This window comes from Xiphophorus maculatus, chromosome 9 (assembly GCF_002775205.1).
Source record: "Xiphophorus maculatus strain JP 163 A chromosome 9, X_maculatus-5.0-male, whole genome shotgun sequence".
NCBI lineage: Eukaryota > Metazoa > Chordata > Actinopteri > Cyprinodontiformes > Poeciliidae > Xiphophorus > Xiphophorus maculatus.
Window position 1 is genome coordinate 206,507 of NC_036451.1, and position 18,737 is coordinate 225,243.

At 40.8% G+C, this 18,737-nt stretch overlaps 1 protein-coding gene across 4 annotated transcripts; it reads left to right on the plus strand.

The window, feature by feature from the left end:
• The first annotated feature begins 989 nt into the window (after positions 1 to 989).
• lrrc40 (leucine rich repeat containing 40) lies at positions 990 to 18,286 on the plus strand. 4 transcript variants are annotated; one of them, XM_023338910.1, is made up of 16 exons: positions 990 to 1,199; positions 4,354 to 4,504; positions 6,484 to 6,665; positions 7,563 to 7,636; positions 7,986 to 8,115; positions 9,365 to 9,488; positions 11,961 to 12,100; positions 12,212 to 12,384; positions 12,468 to 12,561; positions 13,765 to 13,810; positions 14,220 to 14,319; positions 15,001 to 15,108; positions 15,188 to 15,298; positions 16,058 to 16,135; positions 16,914 to 17,099; positions 17,218 to 18,286. In XM_023338910.1, exons 1-16 carry the CDS (start codon positions 1,077 to 1,079, stop codon positions 17,321 to 17,323), a joined length of 1,926 nt encoding a protein of 641 aa, XP_023194678.1. In that variant the 5' UTR covers positions 990 to 1,076; the 3' UTR covers positions 17,324 to 18,286. The 4 variants fall into 4 exon arrangements, with proteins under 4 accessions (XP_023194678.1, XP_023194679.1, XP_023194680.1 ...); XM_023338911.1 differs by having other exon boundaries at positions 991 to 1,199; positions 12,471 to 12,561; XM_023338912.1 differs by lacking the exon at positions 990 to 1,199 and adding an exon at positions 3,726 to 3,879.
• Positions 18,287 to 18,737: the final 451 nt, after the last annotated feature.

The window sequence follows — 18,737 nt, forward strand, 5'->3', positions numbered from 1 at the left end:
AGAAGAATACTCTAGACAAGTCACTCATGAACAGCCTGTATGAAACCTACTCTTAGTAAAATTATAGAAAAAGTTGTTTTTCATCACAACACAGAGACAGCTGTGGCAACACAGAGACATCCGCTTTAGAATGAACTTTTCATTTCAGTCTTTCTCAATCCTAGTGCTATATTTGACATAGTCGACCATAATAGACTGGTTGAAAAACCCAAATGAAAACACCAGAAAAACCCTGTACAGAAATTCCCAACCACCTTTCAAAAACGAAGATGGTTTGCACTACCTTGGTTCTAATAAGGGTTGATAACCCTACTGCTAAAGTTCCTTCCTCCAAGTGAAACTCTTGGCAATATTCTTTCAACAGTTTCATCAACAATGCTGATTGAGTGACCAGGGAAAAAACTGGTTATACCACTCCAGTCAGAAAAAAAATCTCTCACTGCTGGTAAATAAAAAGTGGCTTGCCGCATAATAAAATTAGTCATTGACCATAGCACATAATGGGCATATTAAAAAATGCTCACCGGTCTTTGCTGTACTCAAGCTTGAGGACCTCTCATCATATTTCTGCCATTATATACCTGATCAATGAGTTTCTGAGTCATTGTCAGGAAAAAGGCTGTTCAGACATTACAAAAGCATGGCTATTAAATCATGTTGGACTCCCAAGGAAAAGCTGTTTCTGTGTTGTAACATCTGTGGTCTTATCAGCTTGGTTTTTCCTAATTAACACCAGCGTGTACTGCAACGACTTGTTCTGTGTGAATCTTGACCCTTAAAAACTGTGAAAGTGGGCATGGCGGTGACACAAGGGTAAAGCGCACGACCCATATACAGGTTCCAGTCCAATCAGGTTCCTGATTACCTTTGCGATATGTTATGGACTTTGTTTTTTGCAAGGTCCATAAAGTCTGGTGTGGATGAACTTGAGTGGCCTCCACAGAGTCCTGACCTCAATCCAATAGAACACCTCTGGGATGAATTAGAGCGGAGATTGAAAGTCAGGCCTTCTCGTCCAACATCAGTATGTGACCTCACAAATGCACTTCTGGAAGAATGGTCAAAAATTCCCATAAATGCTCCTAAACTTTGTGGACAGCCTTTCCAGAAGAGTTGAAGCTGTTCTAGCTGCAAACCAACGTCATGTTGAACCCTTTGGATTAGGAATGGGATGTCAGCTCATATATGAGTCAATTCAGGTGAGTGAATACTTTTTTCAATATAGTGTATGTATATGAATGAGCAACTCTAAGCTGTTGTTGGCAATAAGTTGTTTTCTGCATGTACATGATAATTTATGTGGCTAAAACAAACATTATTTTTACATCAACTTATAAATTATGAAACTTCTCCAGGAGCTGTTCAAATTATTTTAAGGCACAGAATCAGCACAAAATGTGTGTGCATAATATTACATATTATACACACATAACTACAAAGGCAGACAAAGGAACTTCAATGCTGAGGAAGAGTAAGGAGCATTGTTAAAACCAGGTGAGTCTAATCTGGGTGGAGTATTTGGAACTGAGGAACTGAGAGAAGCAGACAAATTTACACAGAAACAACATTGGAGGAGTTGAACTAAAAGTAAAGGATTTACAAACTAAATTGGAAAAACCTAAAACTAGCACAAATTTTTAAATCAAAATACACAGAAAATAGAAACACATCCAATGAGGCTACCAAATCTAGAAAGCCACTGAAAACACCAGCTTTGTCTTTTTGCCACCGGGCACCACCATTGGGCACCCTTGTGTTTGTCTGTAGTTTTCATCAATCTGCACGGTTATATTCACCTGATCAAATGTTGAAAATTTCAGAGAACCATCTGATTTTGTATGATTCATATTTCTTCACCTTTTTGGACAGAGAGCACATGTCAGTGATTCCTTTAGTTGCCCATGTGGTGGTGCCTCCGCCACCATTTGGGTGGAGCAGTATGCAGGGTAAGCAGAATAAAGCTACCTCACCGCCTGCCAACCACGGTTTCCATTTGTTCTAAGTCACTGGGAATCCTCTAAAATATACATTTCAGCAATAGGTTTGAAACGTGTTTGACATTTTAATATTTGCCAAATTCCACAAATTTTTGAAATTAGTGATGCTAATTCCAAGTCCATATACATTGTTCCTGCATCAACCATGCTAAACATGACACCCATACACCAAGCATGCATATGAAAAGCTGTAAAATACTGTATATCTTGGTGTTAAAGTCAAGACGGTCTGGGATGATGAGAACTTGGCCTCTGTCACCCATGAAGAGTGGGACTTTACAAAGCAGGGTGTTACATATGTTAGCAAATGAATTAGCTCAGCTAAAACTTTTCATTTGATTCAGGCTTGTGTCTTTATGGGTGAAAGTTTAATCTACCTTTATAATTTATAATTACACCAATTAGCTACTCATAAAGTCAATACCCTGTTTTTTTGTTATTTATTTATTGCTCTTTATATTGTACATTCATTGGAAATGAGTAGCTTGAAATCAGAGGACAGGATTTAGGGAACTAACCAGATTTGCAGGTGTTACACTAGGAACATATGTAGAGACCATTTGTTTGCATCTTTAACATTTTGCGTCATTCTGAAACTGATAAAGCCTAATTAATAGTTTTTCTGTCTGCAAATAAACTGTTGACTCTTAGGGCCATTTTCGGTGTTTCTATGGCTACTCATTGATTTTAGTCTCAATTGACTGTTTGGACCATTTGAAAGTATTTTTCTTCGATTACTAATTAAATGTAGTACTTAAATGTCTCGTTTTCTAAAATGAGAACAATTTTAGAGTTTAGGGCAGGGGTCGGCAACCAATGGCTCCGGAGCCACGTGTGGCTCTTTCATCCTTCTGTTGTGGCTCCCAGTGACTTTGGGAAATAGAATATTTTATTAAAATTAAATCATTAAAAAATTATAAATTAAAATCATTTTAAAATAAATTTCTAAATCTGAAGATTATGGTAAACTTGTAACATTAAAACAAAAGTTTTGAACATTTTTAGCACCCAAAATATACGTCATGTCGGTGAGCGGGGCGGTCAGTCCTTGCAAAGTTTGGAACATAATAATCAAAATGGAATAAATCGATAATTGTGACAGAACAAAGAAATGATCTGGAGTTGATTGATACACGGACAGATGAGATTCCCGTTAACCCAGTGCGGCCCTTTACCATCATTAGTTTGTCGTGTTTTTAATAATAAAAACTTGTTAACAGTAAAATCTGTTTGGTGCAAAACACTGATTGAAAATCGATTTATTTTTTCCTGCATGTTTATGTCTGTTAAGGCTAAGATGGAGCAGCACTGAAAGCAGCTCTTTAAACCATTCAGACTAGAACACAACAGAGACACAATCAAAACTGTCAGATGATTTATTACCCGCGATAATAACTCAGAAATAGTCCAAATTAGGATGTATTTTTATTTCTTTCCTACTTACGGAAGGTTTCTGTTTATATCGTAGGTTTGTGGGGCTTTTCTATCCGAAAGAAAGATATAAAACTTCAGATATTTCACAAAAAGATTCTAACATTCATGGAAAAACCTCACATAACCTTATATTAAAGCATAAAGTACGGCGCCCACCGTAAGAAAGACTTACAGTATTCAATTATGCTGCATAAATGACCAGTGCAGTATTGCGAGGGAACGCAAAAGTTTTGCGAGGGAACGCAAAAGAAAAAAAAATCCCCATGTCCCCTAGAGGGCTCCGTAGTACCGTACTACGGGACACAGAAGCAGACTGCGCATTTTTTGGTTTGCTTGGTTCGTTCAGTGCCGGTGGATAATATTTGGATAAGTTTTGATTTTTATCTCCTGAATAAGAGGAGGACAGGTGACTGCATTCTGTTTCTATTTTTCCTTCAGTGCTGGTTGGGTAAGTTTCGATTTTTATTTCTTAAATACAAAGACCCAAATAGACAGAGGATGTTTGGTTTGAAATTGAGCATCAACAAAGTGTAAAATGCGTTTTGTTAAATGCAGAAATAAAATTTTGTGTTCTCTGCAGCAGTTTGTTGATTTCATAAACGCAACATAGTATCGATTTTTGTACATAGCATATAGGTTTTATATATATGACGTCAAAATGGGTTGTGGCTCCAAGTGTTTTCTTTTTATTGGGAGGCGGTCCCAAATGGCTCTATGAATAGAAAAGGTTGCCGACCCCTGGTTTAGGGGATGAATTTTCTCCTCCATTTTCGTTAGTGTTTCATTCCAACCCGGGACCTGCGCGTAAGTTTGGGTAACTTTTATTGTGAAGGATCCGGGGCGGAAGAGAAGTTTGTGTTGTCGTTTTAGGCAGGCGGTTACAGGGTGTGGGAGAGGCACATTTCATTTGTCTGCATTTTAGAGGAAGATGTCCCGTTTCAAAAGGGCGGGTAATGTGGACAGTCTGGCGGGCTTTCGAACCCCAAAACCGGAGGCAGCTGTTCCCTATGGGCTGCTAAGAGCAGCCAGGAAAAGCGGCCAGCTCAATCTGTCCGGCCGAGGCTTGACTGAAGGTAAGCACACATGCCTTGTTGTCTATTTTTATTTATGTATGAGAAAGGAACAACAACGTCAAATGAAGAACGATTATCCTTCGCGGCGACGTCTCTGAGACTGTAGGTGTCGCTGTTTTCTGACCGTGTGGCACATACAATGTATATATTTCACACCCGAATGTATACTTTAAGAAGGTGAGGTGAGAAGACACCAACGGTTTTACTTCATTTTATTTTTGGTTTGGATTGGAAGACATTGAGAATAAAGCAAGACTCAAATTATATTTTCGTCTTTTTCTGCTGACATCCACAACCGCTCTAATGTTCTCTTGCCAACTTTACGTGTTTTGGGCGCAGAGGGTCGTGGTGGCAAGAAGACCAGCTGTATAGAGCAATTACCATATACACCATGCATAACTCAGAGCTGTACATGATGACTTCATAAACTGTATGCCAAGTAGTAGTAATCAGTGGCCATAGAATTAGGCACCGTGATTGCAAACTCATTTACTGTGATTATCATTACACCTAATTATGTATATTTGACATGATTTTAAATGTACACAGCTAGAACAGAAATATCTGATCTAGCTGTTCAGATGCAAGTAGATATTTCACAACGTCCATTCAAACCTGCTCCTGAATCCATCTTTTGATTTGTTTCTAGTTTTAATGTCTAATTAGTAAATTATTGAGCAAGCAATGCTCTCTCCTGAGCATTGCTCAGGAGGGAGAGTTACTCTTGCAGCTGAAGGGCTGATTCCTAACCTCTATGGTGTTTTTCTGAGATACCGAGGAAATAGAACAATACTTTAAAAGCTGTTACAAGTCAATCTCTGCTTCAGTTAAATTTTCTCAGAGGTTTGGAGGACTCGGTTACATTAATCACAAATATTATTAAAACATGATCAGACAGGCAAGGGTAATAGAGAAGTACTATTATTACTTCACACTCCATCTCATATGTACCCTAGAAAACTCCTATGGGTTGAGCTAATTGAGTTTAGCTGTAATTGTGATTTGGATGAGGAAAAGCCTAGGGTTAGATATTCAAAATAACTGTAGCTATTTTGAATAGCTATTTTGTAGCTATTTATTCACTAACCTGAGTTAGTGAATAATCTGTCTGAAAGATGGTTGGTACTCCTCTTCTTCATGCAGTACTTCAAGGAATGTGAAATTTTGAATAATTAGTTGACTCATTTATATGAACAAAAAACTCTTGCTGCAGCCAGATTTCTGAGAGACAAAAGAAATGAATCTGATTATCACGGATAAAGTCATTAATAAAGTCTTTGAAGAGTGAACTCTGATGGTCAGTAAACCACATTTAATTGTTTTATGACAATGCTAGTGACTGTCCACTATTGCCATGCTGCCAGTCAGTGACTCTATGCAATCTGCAGGGTTTCTTTACATAGGAAGAAAACGTTTTACCAGTTTGAACCTGAACAGATCAAGTCAGGTTTCAAAGCTTAACATTTATTTGTTTTATTATTAGCCACATAATTTGTGGTCATTTTGTTGTTTTAAGTATAAGTATAGGTATATCTCCTCTTATCTGTGACAGATAAGGTGCCTTTTTTTCCTCTTCTGTGGTCTATTGTTGTCTATCAATGAGGAAGTCTAACATGCTTTGATTCATGTGTTACAGATAACTTTAAATGATTTCAAAGGCATATTAGACATAAAGTTCTATATGGAACCCTGGATTGAGATACAAGTCCCGCAAGACCCAATAAGTGTCCTTCTGAACCTACATACTTTAATGCTGTTCCTGAATTTCCCCACTGTGGGACAATAAAGGACTCATCCATTCTATGTTTCTATTCTTCCCATCCACAAATCACTAAACTACACAGATGAGGCTCAACAATCTACCTAAGCCCTCATCCTATCTTCTTTAACATTGGTTAAACTAGTCAGCATGTACCACTGTGGTGTTCTAAGTGAATTATGTTTGTATCTTCAGCGATTTGAGTCATCATGTGTCCCAGTTCCTCAGAATGTGTATCGGCTTAACGTTGATGAATCAGCGGAAGCCCAGGAGAACGTATCGTTTGGAGGATCAGATTGCTGGTGGGAACAGACCAACCTCACCAAACTTCTGCTGTCGTCCAATCAACTAACACAGATGTCTGAAGACATCAAACTCTTACCTGCACTAACTATACTGGATGTAAGTACAATCAACTCCAACACCAACTGCAGAGATTAAAAGACGTTCATTTTGTGAAAGATTGGGGCATAAGATCCAACAAGCCAAAAAAATTCAGTTGATGCAAGTTATCAAGTTATGAAAAAATTGTACCCAGTAGAAAGAAGTTGAAAGAAGAAGTTGTCTCTACTTTTCTCAGCTAAACAAAATCAGGGTTTCCCCCGGTGTATTATAAGCCTGGCGGGCTTTACCTGTCCTGCCACCTGTCTGAGTGTTGCTTGTTTTCATTTTTAATAGTTTTTTTAATATACTAGTGACTCCAGACTGCATGTGTCTTTGCTGCGGTCCGATCCACTGTGCACCGGTGGAGCGGAGTTCTTCTTGAAAGACAGGTTTATAGTTGATGCATTGAGGAGGGCGGGAAGCTGCAGGTGAGCACCAACCACAGACGCCCGTCAGTGCATTGCTGTGGCAGCAGCATCTCTGAAGCTCAGTGCCAACTCTCACTCAAACTGGACTATTTGCTGAGGAGCTTCACCTACACCAGCATTTATATGAACCCTCTGTGAGAAATCACATTTCTGTGGAGAATTTTGGATCAAGGTAAAAGTTAAAAACACCCAACTTGTATTAATGGATGGATGTTGCCTTGAAATGGCGTTTCTTTGAACTTTCCATCATTTTGTAACAATATTCTCTCATCAAAAACATTCCTGGAGAGTTGCTTTAATTCTTTCATGCATATTTGAGGAATCCTTGAATCTCCCATGACAACCATTCTGGAGTCTCCTCGATCTCTTACTGGACTGTCAATTTGACACTTTATATCTGTACAAACTTTGTCTGATGTATTTTATTGGGATAATTTGATTTTCTTTAGGTTCAACCAAGCTTTTATTCACCAAATTGTTCTTGCAGCTTCATGACAACCAGCTGAGCAGTTTACCCAGTGCTCTTGGAGAGCTGCAGGAGCTTCTGCAGCTGCGACTAAGGTACAGTTTGTCAGTTTCATGGTGAGTTTTCTGTGGAGACATCACAGTCACCAGTCTATCTTCTTTTTCACAATTAGACCTTTTGAGAAGCACAAAGAGGAGCAGGACATTGTCTCTGAATAATGTGTGTGTTTTCATGTGTTTGGACAAAATAAAGGAAAAGAATCACAGAAATTTGATGTGTCCTCTCTGCATGAGAGAACACAGCAGGTGAATAGATGAAGCACTTCTTTTCACTGAGCCTGAAGCTGACTGCCATGATCATCGCTTTATTGTTGAGATTCATCTCTGAGTAAAACTATCGTCTGAGTGGTTTCAAATCCAAATTAACTTTGTGTTTTTGTTACAGCCATAATAAGCTGTCATCGCTGCCAACAGAGGTGTGTTCCCTGAACAACCTTCGTTCCCTCACACTGCAGCAGAATCTCCTGGAAACTGTGCCAGAGGAAATAGGAGAGCTGGGGAACCTGACAGAGCTGGTAACTCACCACACACTCACGTCTGTCTTTTGATATGAAAGAGGATCTTGTGATGGAGCTGTTTGTTCTGCTGTCAACAGACCAGACTAACTCAGCCTCTTCATTTGTTAGGGCAGCTCATCCACATTCTGGTTCAGATCAGAGGGAGCAATGGAAATGAGGGAAGTCTGTTCTACCTAGTAGAGATGTATGGGCCTGTGTGAGACACAGGCATGACTGGACCCAGTTGGTCTGGTCCTCTGCAGTTCAGCGGAAAAGTGACAGAACCAAATGAAGGGGTGACTGTCCTTCATGACCTTCAGTGCATCACCTCATGGGTTGGTTGCTACTGACATCTTAACAAGCTTTCCTCATCAGTCCTAAAGGAAAGTTGTGACAGTTTCACTAATCATGGCTCCTTGATCAAAGTAAATGATGTAAATGGAAAAGAAAATAGAGTGATGAAATGTAGATTGTTTGGAAATGCCCTCAGTATCTTTCCCACATTGATGGACAGCAACAATTTATTTTCCAATATTAGAACCTTGAACAAAATGAGGTTATTAGAAGGTGTATTTAATACTTTCTAAGAGTGTATAAACATCATTTCCTGTAAGCTGCAGGTCAGTGCCAAGGAGTCATGGTATCTAATGAGGCACTGCTCTCCCAGGTCCCTGATTCAAGCAGCTCTGTGATTGGCTGTGAACGCAGCCAATCACAAACATAACATATTGAGTTATGTTTGAGAACCCAGTCTGTATCAGTCACTTCCTAACACACACAGAGGTGTGTAAACCATGTGTGAAGTGCTTTCTGAATACCTTATGATCCTGGCCTGTGCTGAGCTCAACTGAACGCAGTTGTCTGGTTGTTGTTGCTGGTTTTGGGTCAGGATGAACCAGCAACCATGCTTTACCTTCAACTCACAGAGATGGACAACATGGATCAAAGATTCAGTTCGATATTTGATCGTGATCAGGTGAACATATAGGTGACCATAGAGGTATTGTCATAAACTAAATCCCTGAAAGCAGCTAGAAGCTGTAGGAATGAGCTCCCTCTGTTGGCTGAAATGGGGATCTGACATTCCACTCAGACTGAAACAAACCACTTCTTCACAGCATTTGTTCTTCAAACAAAACTACTTGTTAACCAGGTTGCTTCACAATGGCAGCTATAGTTCACATAATTGATACACTCTTCAGTGTGTGCTCTGCTGTGTTTTGTCATTTACTGATGCCTGTGTTCTTCTTTTTGTTATTGCTTGAAGGATCTGTCCAACAACCTTCTGAAGCGTCTGCCCTCCAGTGTTGGCCGTCTCTCAGCTCTGCAGAAAGTATCCCTTTGTCACAACAAGCTGAGCAGTCTGCCTGACAGCCTGGGCCAGCTGGCAAGTAAGAGCAGCTCTGAGGCTACAAGCAGGCTGCATGCTTAGCCTGCATTGTTAGACTTAGACTTAGACTTGTACTTTATTGATCCCTTGGGAAGACTCCCTCAGGAAATTGAAGTTACCAGCAGCTCCCAGGCAAAAAACAGAGATAACACACAGTAAGCAAAGGTGCAAAGAATACAAAAATACAAATTAAATACTAAGGTACACACTAAATGTGAGTAACTAAAACCTTAAATTATGCAAGAAAAACCTTAAATTATGCAAGAAACAAGGAATAAGAATATAGAATATAAGTAAATATAAATACAACACAAAAAAAATATAAGAATTTGGCGGATAGATTGACCAGTGATAACGTATTGCACTATGTGGTTTGACCTGATAAGTATGGAGAAAAATACAAGGGGTCACTACTCCTTCTACCCTCTGTCCTGTGTCACCTCCCCCCCCCAATGCGGAATTGTACAGTCTGAAGGCATGGGGGACAAAAGAGTTCTTAAATCTATTGGTCCGGCACTTGGGAAGCAGCAGTCTGTCACTGAACAGGCTCCTCTGGCTGCTGATGACGGCGTGTAGAGGGTGGCTGCTATCATTCATGATGTCCAGCAGTTTGTTCAGTGTCCTCACCTCTGCCACCGTCACCAGAGAGTCCAGCTTCATGCCGACCACAGAGCCGGCACGCCTGGTCAGTTTGTCCAGTCTGGACATGTCCTTCTTGGATATGCTGCCTCCCCAGCACACCACAGTGTAGAAGAGGACACTGGCAATCACAGACTGGTAGAACATCCAGAGCAGTTTGCTGCAGATGTTAAAGGACCACAGTCTCCTCAGGAAGTACATCCTGCTCTGCACTTTCCCATACAGGTGGCTAGTGTGTTTTGACCAATCCAGTTTACTGTCCAGCCACAGCCCGAGGTATTTGTAGGAGTCCACGACCTCAACCTCAGTTCCCTCTAATGCGACTGGTCTCGGCTTTGGTCTGGACCTCCCAAAGTCTATAACCAGCTCCTTCGTCTTAGCGGTGTTGAGTTTCAGGTGGTTTGTGTGGCACCAGAGAGCAAAGTCCCTCACCAGACAGCGATACTCCTCCTCTCTGTCGTCCCTGATACATCCGACTATGGCTGTGTCATCAGCATACTTCTGTATGTGACACAGCTCCGAGTTGTAGTGGAAGTCAGAGGAGTACAGGGTGAAGAGAAGAGGGGCCAGCACTGTGCCCTGGGGGGCTCCTGTGCTGCTGACCACAGTGTCAGACACGGTGTCCTTCAGCCTGACATACTGCGGCCTGTTGGTGAGGTAACTATGGATCCAGGTGACCAGGTGCGGGTCTACTCCCATGCTGTTTAGTTTATCCTGGAGCAGAAGAGGCTGGATTGTATTAAAGGCACTGGAGAAGTCCAAAAAAAGGATCCTCACCGTGCCGCTGCCCTTATCCAGGTGGGAGTGGGCCCGGTGCAGCAGGTAGAGGATGGCATCCTCCACACCAACATCTGACTGGTAGGCGAATTGCAGGAGATCCTGGGCATGTTCCACCTGGGGTCTGAGGAGGCCGAGGAAGAGCCGCTCCAACGTCTTCATCAGGTGTGAAGTAAGTGCCACGGGCCGAAAGTCATTCAGCTCGCTGGGCCTGTTCTTCTTGGGCACTGGGACGATGCAGGATGTCTTCCAGAGGGTGGGCACTTCCCTTAGCTGCAGGCTGAGGTTGAAGATCCACTGTAGTGGCTCTCCCAGTTCAGTAGCGCAGGTCTTCAGCAGCCTTGGACACACCTGGTCTGGCCCTGCTGCTTTCCTGGGCTTGAGCTTCCTCAGCTGTTCTCTGACCTGGTCTGTGGTGATGTGGGGCGGGGGTTGTGCTGAGGTATGTGGGGGGGTTGTCAGTGTAGTGTTGTCTGGGGGGAGGTGTGTGGTAAGGAGCAGGGGTGGCTGCAGTGAGAGTACCATGACAACACGCTGTTGTTGTCATAGCAAAATTTGTGATTTTTAAACATGAACACTTGTTTGATGAAAATTCACATAAGTAATCACACATTGACTTTTATTGGTTGTCATGTTCAGTTATTTTTTTCAAAAAACTGTTCAAATGAAGTTTATTTAATCATGGACAGCACAGTAAGCAGTAGGCATGATACAAAAACAAACAAGTGTGGTTTGGTGTGAAACCACACTTTAGCCATAGTCTAATTAGTAAACTCAGTCATAACTTTTTCACGTGCTTTAAACAAAACACACAGAGAATTGAGATGGTATATTTAAGTTGGTTGTGTGAAAATAAAAAAAGATACGCTGCTTTGCTAATTCCATGTATTCTATCAAAATGTATCCAAAAAAATTCTGAAATGTATTGTATGTATTTACTAATTTTGCTTACGCTGTTATAAAATATGAAAACCTTTTTTTGCTTTGTTAAATATAAGTAGCTGTCAGGTATCATGTAGATGTTTGAAGCATTTTGTGTTCTGACTCGGCCCGGCAGACGTGAAGCTCCTGGACTGCAGCCACAATGAGCTGACTGACGTTCCCGTCAGCCTGGCCGGGATGCTGGCTCTGGAGCAGCTCTACCTGCGACACAACAAGCTACGCCGACTGCCGCAGCTGCCTGCACCCTCTCTCAGGGTAACCATGGCAATCAGTCCACAACTATGGTTTCTAGGATGACCCGTTACCCAGTCTAGCTGTGTATTGGCAAAGTTTGCAATAAACTATTCTGTGTGTGTGTGTTTGTAGGAAGTGTTTGCTGGGAACAACCGGTTGGAGCTGCTGGAGGCCGAGCAGCTGTCCTGTCTCTCTGCTGTGACTCTTCTAGAACTGAGAGACAACAAGATCAGAAATCTTCCTGAAGAACTCACCCTGCTGCTCACTCTGACCCGGCTGGACCTCACTAACAACGACATCAGCACGTAGGCGTTTACACACACACCCTCCCCTCTGAGCATGCAGGCCGCTGTGTTTTCCACCTGCATTGGAACTGTGGTGTGTTTAGCAGTCTTCCCGCCTCTCTGAGCCTGCTGCCCAACCTGAAGGTGTTGCTGCTGGAGGGAAACCCTCTCCGTGGAATCAGGAGGGAACTTCTGACTGTAGGTTACACCTCAAAAACACACACACTGTTTCTATTGGGTCTGTGCAGGAACTGAAAGCTGACATCACAGCATTCCAAAAGCGTGGAACTCATTCATGTTCAGCTGACTGTGTTGAGTTCTCACTGACCCCGTCTGGATGTCTGAAGATGCTCATGTTTAGGTTTTGTGTGTGGAGTCAGGTGCTGTGTGCTGAGATGTTTTATTTTCAGTCCTTTACAGAATGTTTTATACTTCAGTGCTGAGAGCAGCACAGCATATTGAATTCTAATTATCATTACAATAACGGTGTGTCCCAATCACAAAGCTCTGCTTTAATTCAGTATCTTGTTGTGCAGGAAGATGTTTACATTCTGCATATGGATATTATGTTTGACCAATCAGATGTACTCTAACAACCCATGATGCTCACACCTCAGCCGGATTTTAGTTTCTGAGATGCTAATTTTACATTTATCAGGTTTTACTTTTCAATACGACTCCAGCTGTGGTCGGAGTCGTTCCAGACGGCGGTTGCCTCCACTCAGTGCTCAGCAGAACCATGCTGCTAGCTACAGGAAGAGAGACCTGGATGTCACCATAGTCACACATTATTAACGTTATTGTAGTTTGAAGAAAAAAATTCACTATTTTTTTCCACCCATAGAACACAGCCATTCACAGATTCGAAAATTACCAGTTCAGATGTGACACTTTGCCTTTGGCGGCTGGACGTTTTCGTTCAGTCCCCGAGGAAGACTGAAGATGTTTATTGTGTGATTTGGGGGAAATTGAGAGTGAAGTGCACTTTTTGTTTTATTGTCCCTTGTACCTGACCTTGAGAAATTATTTATTTACTAAACTACTTGATGTTTATCCAGATTTCTTTTATGTAACGGATGAGGACAAAATGCGTTATTTAAGTATTTTTTGTTTCAGTTAGCACAGTTTATTTTGGCACCTTAGAAAGAGGATGCTTTTTGTTTAAAGAATATTTATGTCTGTCTGCTTGTTTGTATATGTTTTATTGTGTCTTGTAAGCCCATGTGTTCTGGGCACCTGTAAGGGTGAATGACACATAAAGTAAAGACTACTACTACTATTAGAATATTCAGTGTATACTGTCTAACGCCTTCAATACCTCACACCCATTACTTATCATTGTTTCTAATAAGCATGTTCTACATTAACTCAATACTAACCTAAAGTGTCATTTCGTCACAGAAAGGAACTGGTGACCTTCTGAAATATCTAAGAGGAAGAATTAAAGGTGACATTTTTGTTTTTAACTGCAGAAATATTTAAAACTAAAGACTCATTTCATCCTGCTGCAATGAGCTTCAAATGTCCAATCAGTTCTACAAATAGCTGTTAGTCCAGACACGCATGGAGGCGAGAGGGTCCAGACAATCACTTCAGTAAAGAACAGCTGTGTTCAGTAAAAACAGAGAATATGTAAGTTCAGTTCTTTAGAGTCTCTGATAACAGGAGCAGGAACCTGTTTAGTATGGCCCACTCAAACTCCTGTTAGAAATAAAACTACTATAATAATTATCTGGTTGTTTGTCATCTGTGAACTATTTGATTTAGTAAATCATGCATGTAAATGATTTTTGTTCTTTTATGGAATATTTCCAAATTTCTTCCAGTCACTTGTTGTTTTGTCCATTAATGTCCAGAGGAGGCTGAGGAAGCGGCTGAGCCCACTGCCATGACGTTACCGTCTGAAGGTCTGGTCAACACGCACAACATCAAAACTCTGAAGACGTTGGAGTACAGGTGAGTCTATTTTCACTCACTGACAATGAAAGCTGGTCTTGTCCTATTGGTGTGTTTCCTAGTTACTGTTGCTAAGGCAGTCCAGGCCAAAGGTCTGATCAGAGCTGCAGGAGGTTCTGTTCAGGTATGTGCTTGAATTCTGCTGCAGCTGACTGTAACTGGTCCAACATGTTGTCACTCTGACCTGAACTCTTCAGCTCTTTGCTCTCCTTTGCTTTCTATTTTTCTTGTATAACATTTGCTGCCTGTTGACCAGAACTCCTTTGAAAAGAGCTTTTTAATCTCAATGGATTTTCCTGGTATATAAAGGTAAACATCTTTCCTTCTTCATGGAATGTATAGCAGAGACCAGAGTTGGAGGGTTTTCTGGAACAGTTCATAGGAAACAGTTTTCAAAGCAAACAGTGAGAAATAAGGGAAGTAGCTCTACTACAAAACAGGGCAAAAAGTATTATTAAATGTAAAATTTTAGACCAGATTCTGCCCAGTCTGGTCTGAACTTCTGGAGGACTAAAATAATGAATGAGTTAACACCAAGGTAAAATGACTTAAAGGAAAACTGATGCATGTCTAATGTGTTTAATCTTGTTTTTGTTCTAATTTTCTAGTGGACCACAGTTTTACTGCAGAATTTATTAATATTTGTGTTTTACCCAAGTGTGTGTTACTGTGTGTGTTCAGTAACAAACAGGCAGCCAGTGTTCCAGACCAGGTGTTTGATGCTGCAGATCATCAGGCCATCACCTCTATTAACTTCAGCAGGAACCAGCTGACAGCTTTCCCACTCCGGTGCGTATCACTGCACCAGAGAGGATTGTGGGTAAACTGCCTGATGTAATAAAGCCCCACCCCTTCCTGCTGTGTGCAGACTGCTGGAGCTCCGCTCCTCGCTGTCAGACATCAACCTGGGCTTTAACAGGCTGAGCTGCTGTTCTGCTGACATCTGCTCCCTCCAGCAGCTCACACACATTGACCTCAGGTACGCTCACATCGTAGTTCTGTTCAGCTACCAGGAAATGAAACGTCAATAGTGACACAGTCCACTCAGATTCAGGTCTGCACATTCATGAATTTATTTTGTCCTTAACTTTTGATTCCTATTGGTTTATGTCTTTATGGCACATTTAGAGCTGTGGTTCCTTCCCACTTTTCTAAAACATTTTGGAGTAATTCATTTTGATATTTATTATTGAATCTATTCAAAGTGTTCTCAGAACTCATATTCTACCTGAATATAAATACAAATAAACCAGAGTGGTGCTCTTAGCGTTCCTTTTATTTCTTTCCTGAGAACGGTTGTAAACGGCCAATTTTAAGGCATTAAACTGTGAAGTTTCATGTCTTGTATGTTTGATATAAATACAGCATTTTCATAACAACTGAAGGTAACAGTTGATTATGTTATAAAATGGGACTATGTGCCTGGGAAATGCATAATCCTTGCCCTTTAAGGTGACTTGTCAGGTTGGCACCCTTTAGCAGCAAATAGTGAGGAAGCTACCTAATGCAAGTGTGATGACTGTGACCATGGCGATGAGTTGGAAGAGCAGGGAGCAATTTGATTAGCTCCAAAGCTACTGTAGTTTCCTGTTGGTACTGAGGTCAGCCTCACATCTGGAGATTCTGAACAGGCAGCAGAACAATAAAATAACTCTTTGAATTTTACAGTGAAGCTCATGTATAATGAAGTGATGTATTGTGTCCATACCAGAAACAGTCTGTGCCTTCCTTGTTTCAGGAACAACCAGCTGACTGATTTACCCTCTGAAATGAAGAACCTTTCCAAACTACGATGCATTGTGCTAAACTACAACAGGTAGCATCACCCAGATCTTTTTTTTTATTTTAAAGCCATTTAGCAGCAGCAGACTGCTGCCATACTCTGTTCATGCAGTGCAGTGCAGAAATATGCGTGGGTGGGTGTGTGTGTCTGACATCAGGGCCACCAGTTGAATGAGTGTAGTCCCCATTTTAAAACTCAAGTGCGCCTGACTGTCGGCTCTTCAGTTAGCTACCGGTACCGGCCCCGTTTCTCTCATCTGAACCGATTTTCAGAAGTCGACAGAAGACCTGGTCACTGATTGGTCAGGGATTTGAGTCATGAGACACTTGTATGGTGTTTCATAAGGTGCTTCTACAAAATAAAAAGTGGAAGCAGAACTCGACCCAGAAACCTGACAATGACCCAAACATACCAGAATCACCAAAGACTTATTGAGGATTAACAAAGGGCTTGGGCCTAGTCAAAGCCCTGGTCTTGATCTCATTGACATGCTGTGGTGTGAACACAGAGGAAAATCCTCTATCCGCTCCCACCTGTATGGCCAAACTGAGCTGGTAGCTCTAGGAAGAAGTATGTCTAGAAATGTTCATCTATGTTTAACATAGACAAACACTTCTACTAAATCACTTTTGTTTCCAGAGATAAATAACAAGTAAACATGAGCTTTTCTTTTGAAGCAACTATACATCTATTGGGGGTTTCTAACTGTGTAATGGACTTGATAGAATTATTACTAAAATAATTTAACAAAGACCTACATCTAATGAACATAAAAAAACAAGATGGGGGATATTAATTTGTTGTCATACAGGTTCAACTCCTTCCCTGAAGCTTTGTATCAGATTGTATCCTTGGAGACGGTGATGCTGGGGAACAACCAGGTGGGTGGGGTAGATCCCAGCCGTCTGATGCAGCTGCTCAGTCTGTCCACCCTGGATCTGTCCAACAACGACCTGCTCAGCGTCCCTCCTGAACTGGGCCTGTGTACCAGCCTCAGGTAAGAAGCATTATTGGGAAACTTTTTACATGTTTTGCTATTGAATTATTTTTAGCTAAAATAATAAATAAACGTAAAATGTTACTCTTTGTCAACTTGAACTTTGTTTGAACCTCAGATGCCTGAGTCTGGAAGGGAATCCTTTCCGCACACCCAGAGCAGCCATTGTCGCCAAGGGAACGGATGCAGTGTTGGAGTACCTGCGCAGCCGCATCCCTACATGAGGCATGAACTCACCTGATGGTTCAGCAAAAAGGATCAAATCTTTTTTTCTTTCAAAATTTATCACATTTTAAAAGATATTTGTTGCCTTTGTTTGGTGCTAAAATCCAGAGTTGTTTTTGTAAAAGTGGAATGTCCAAAACCTTCTAAGAAGTTATTTCGGGACATAAAGAGCTCTCTCTCTTTTCAACTGTTTTGTGGTGTTCTTATGTGAACTCTTTAATTATCATAGTCAGAACTTTATGGGTAGAAAATATTGCTATCTTTTGAATGAATTAACCTTTCTTATTTGACATGTCATGTCTTGAGAGCTCTGGTAAAAATGGCATACAAAACTAAAGACCAACCTAATAAACACACAGCAAGTATACACATATTTATGCATTGAATCGAAAATTAATAATGCCCTCAGCTGATTAATGATTGATGATGGAGTAATACTAAATATTACTATAAACCTCAGAGGAGAACGTTGTTCACATTGTCTTGAGTCTGTGAATGATGGCATGGAGGTTTCCAACCTCCAACACTGGAGTTCATTGTGAAATTGTCAAAATACCATGGGCAATGTAAAAAACAGGAAAATGCCAAGGACGATTTTTTTCCCTCCAATGATTAATGAGAAGAGTACACATCCGTTTCAATAACCTGTCAGGAAAAAACAACAATACATTCATTCAGTAGGGAAAATAAGTATTTGACACACCACAGATTTTCTAAGTTTCCCTCATGCAGTGATCTGTAATTTTCACACTTCAACTATGAGAATGAATCTAAAAAAAAAATCTGAAAATGACATTTGATGTGATGGGAATTGCATCAGTAGCTTTTGTAATTAATAATTATTAGTTAAAATGTTAGTTGATGGTAGGACCTCAAATCCACCCTGAAGAGTTCTTCAGGGCAGCACTGCATGTATTCTGTGTGACTTTTTAAAAGTGTTTCTATAAATTCAGCTAATTTAACACCAAGAATTTCACTGGTCACTTTTCTGATTTGTTTCGATTTTGTCTCTTATGGATAGCTGATGGGACATGTTCTATCAGAGAATTACAGAAAATAACCAATTTTTAACATAATCCAAACTGATTTTATTTGCAAAAGAAGTTAAACTTATTAACTTTTTGGTCGACCTTATCAGAATGTTTGGTGAATGTCAGCTTCTTGTGAATGACAACCACGGACTCATGACGGAACCCACTTAATGACAACTAGAGCTTCTGGACTGGACTTTGTAAAAATCTATACACCTGTATTTGGTATTGGTGACATTTAGTTTAAAGTAATGAATTGTTGCTCCACATTATAAGGTCCTCCGCTATCTGACCAGGGGAGAGGCTCACTATTGTGAATCTGACTATATTTAATAATTTGTGCAAAATTGCTTATATTTCAGCTTGTCAGAAGAGAAGAAAA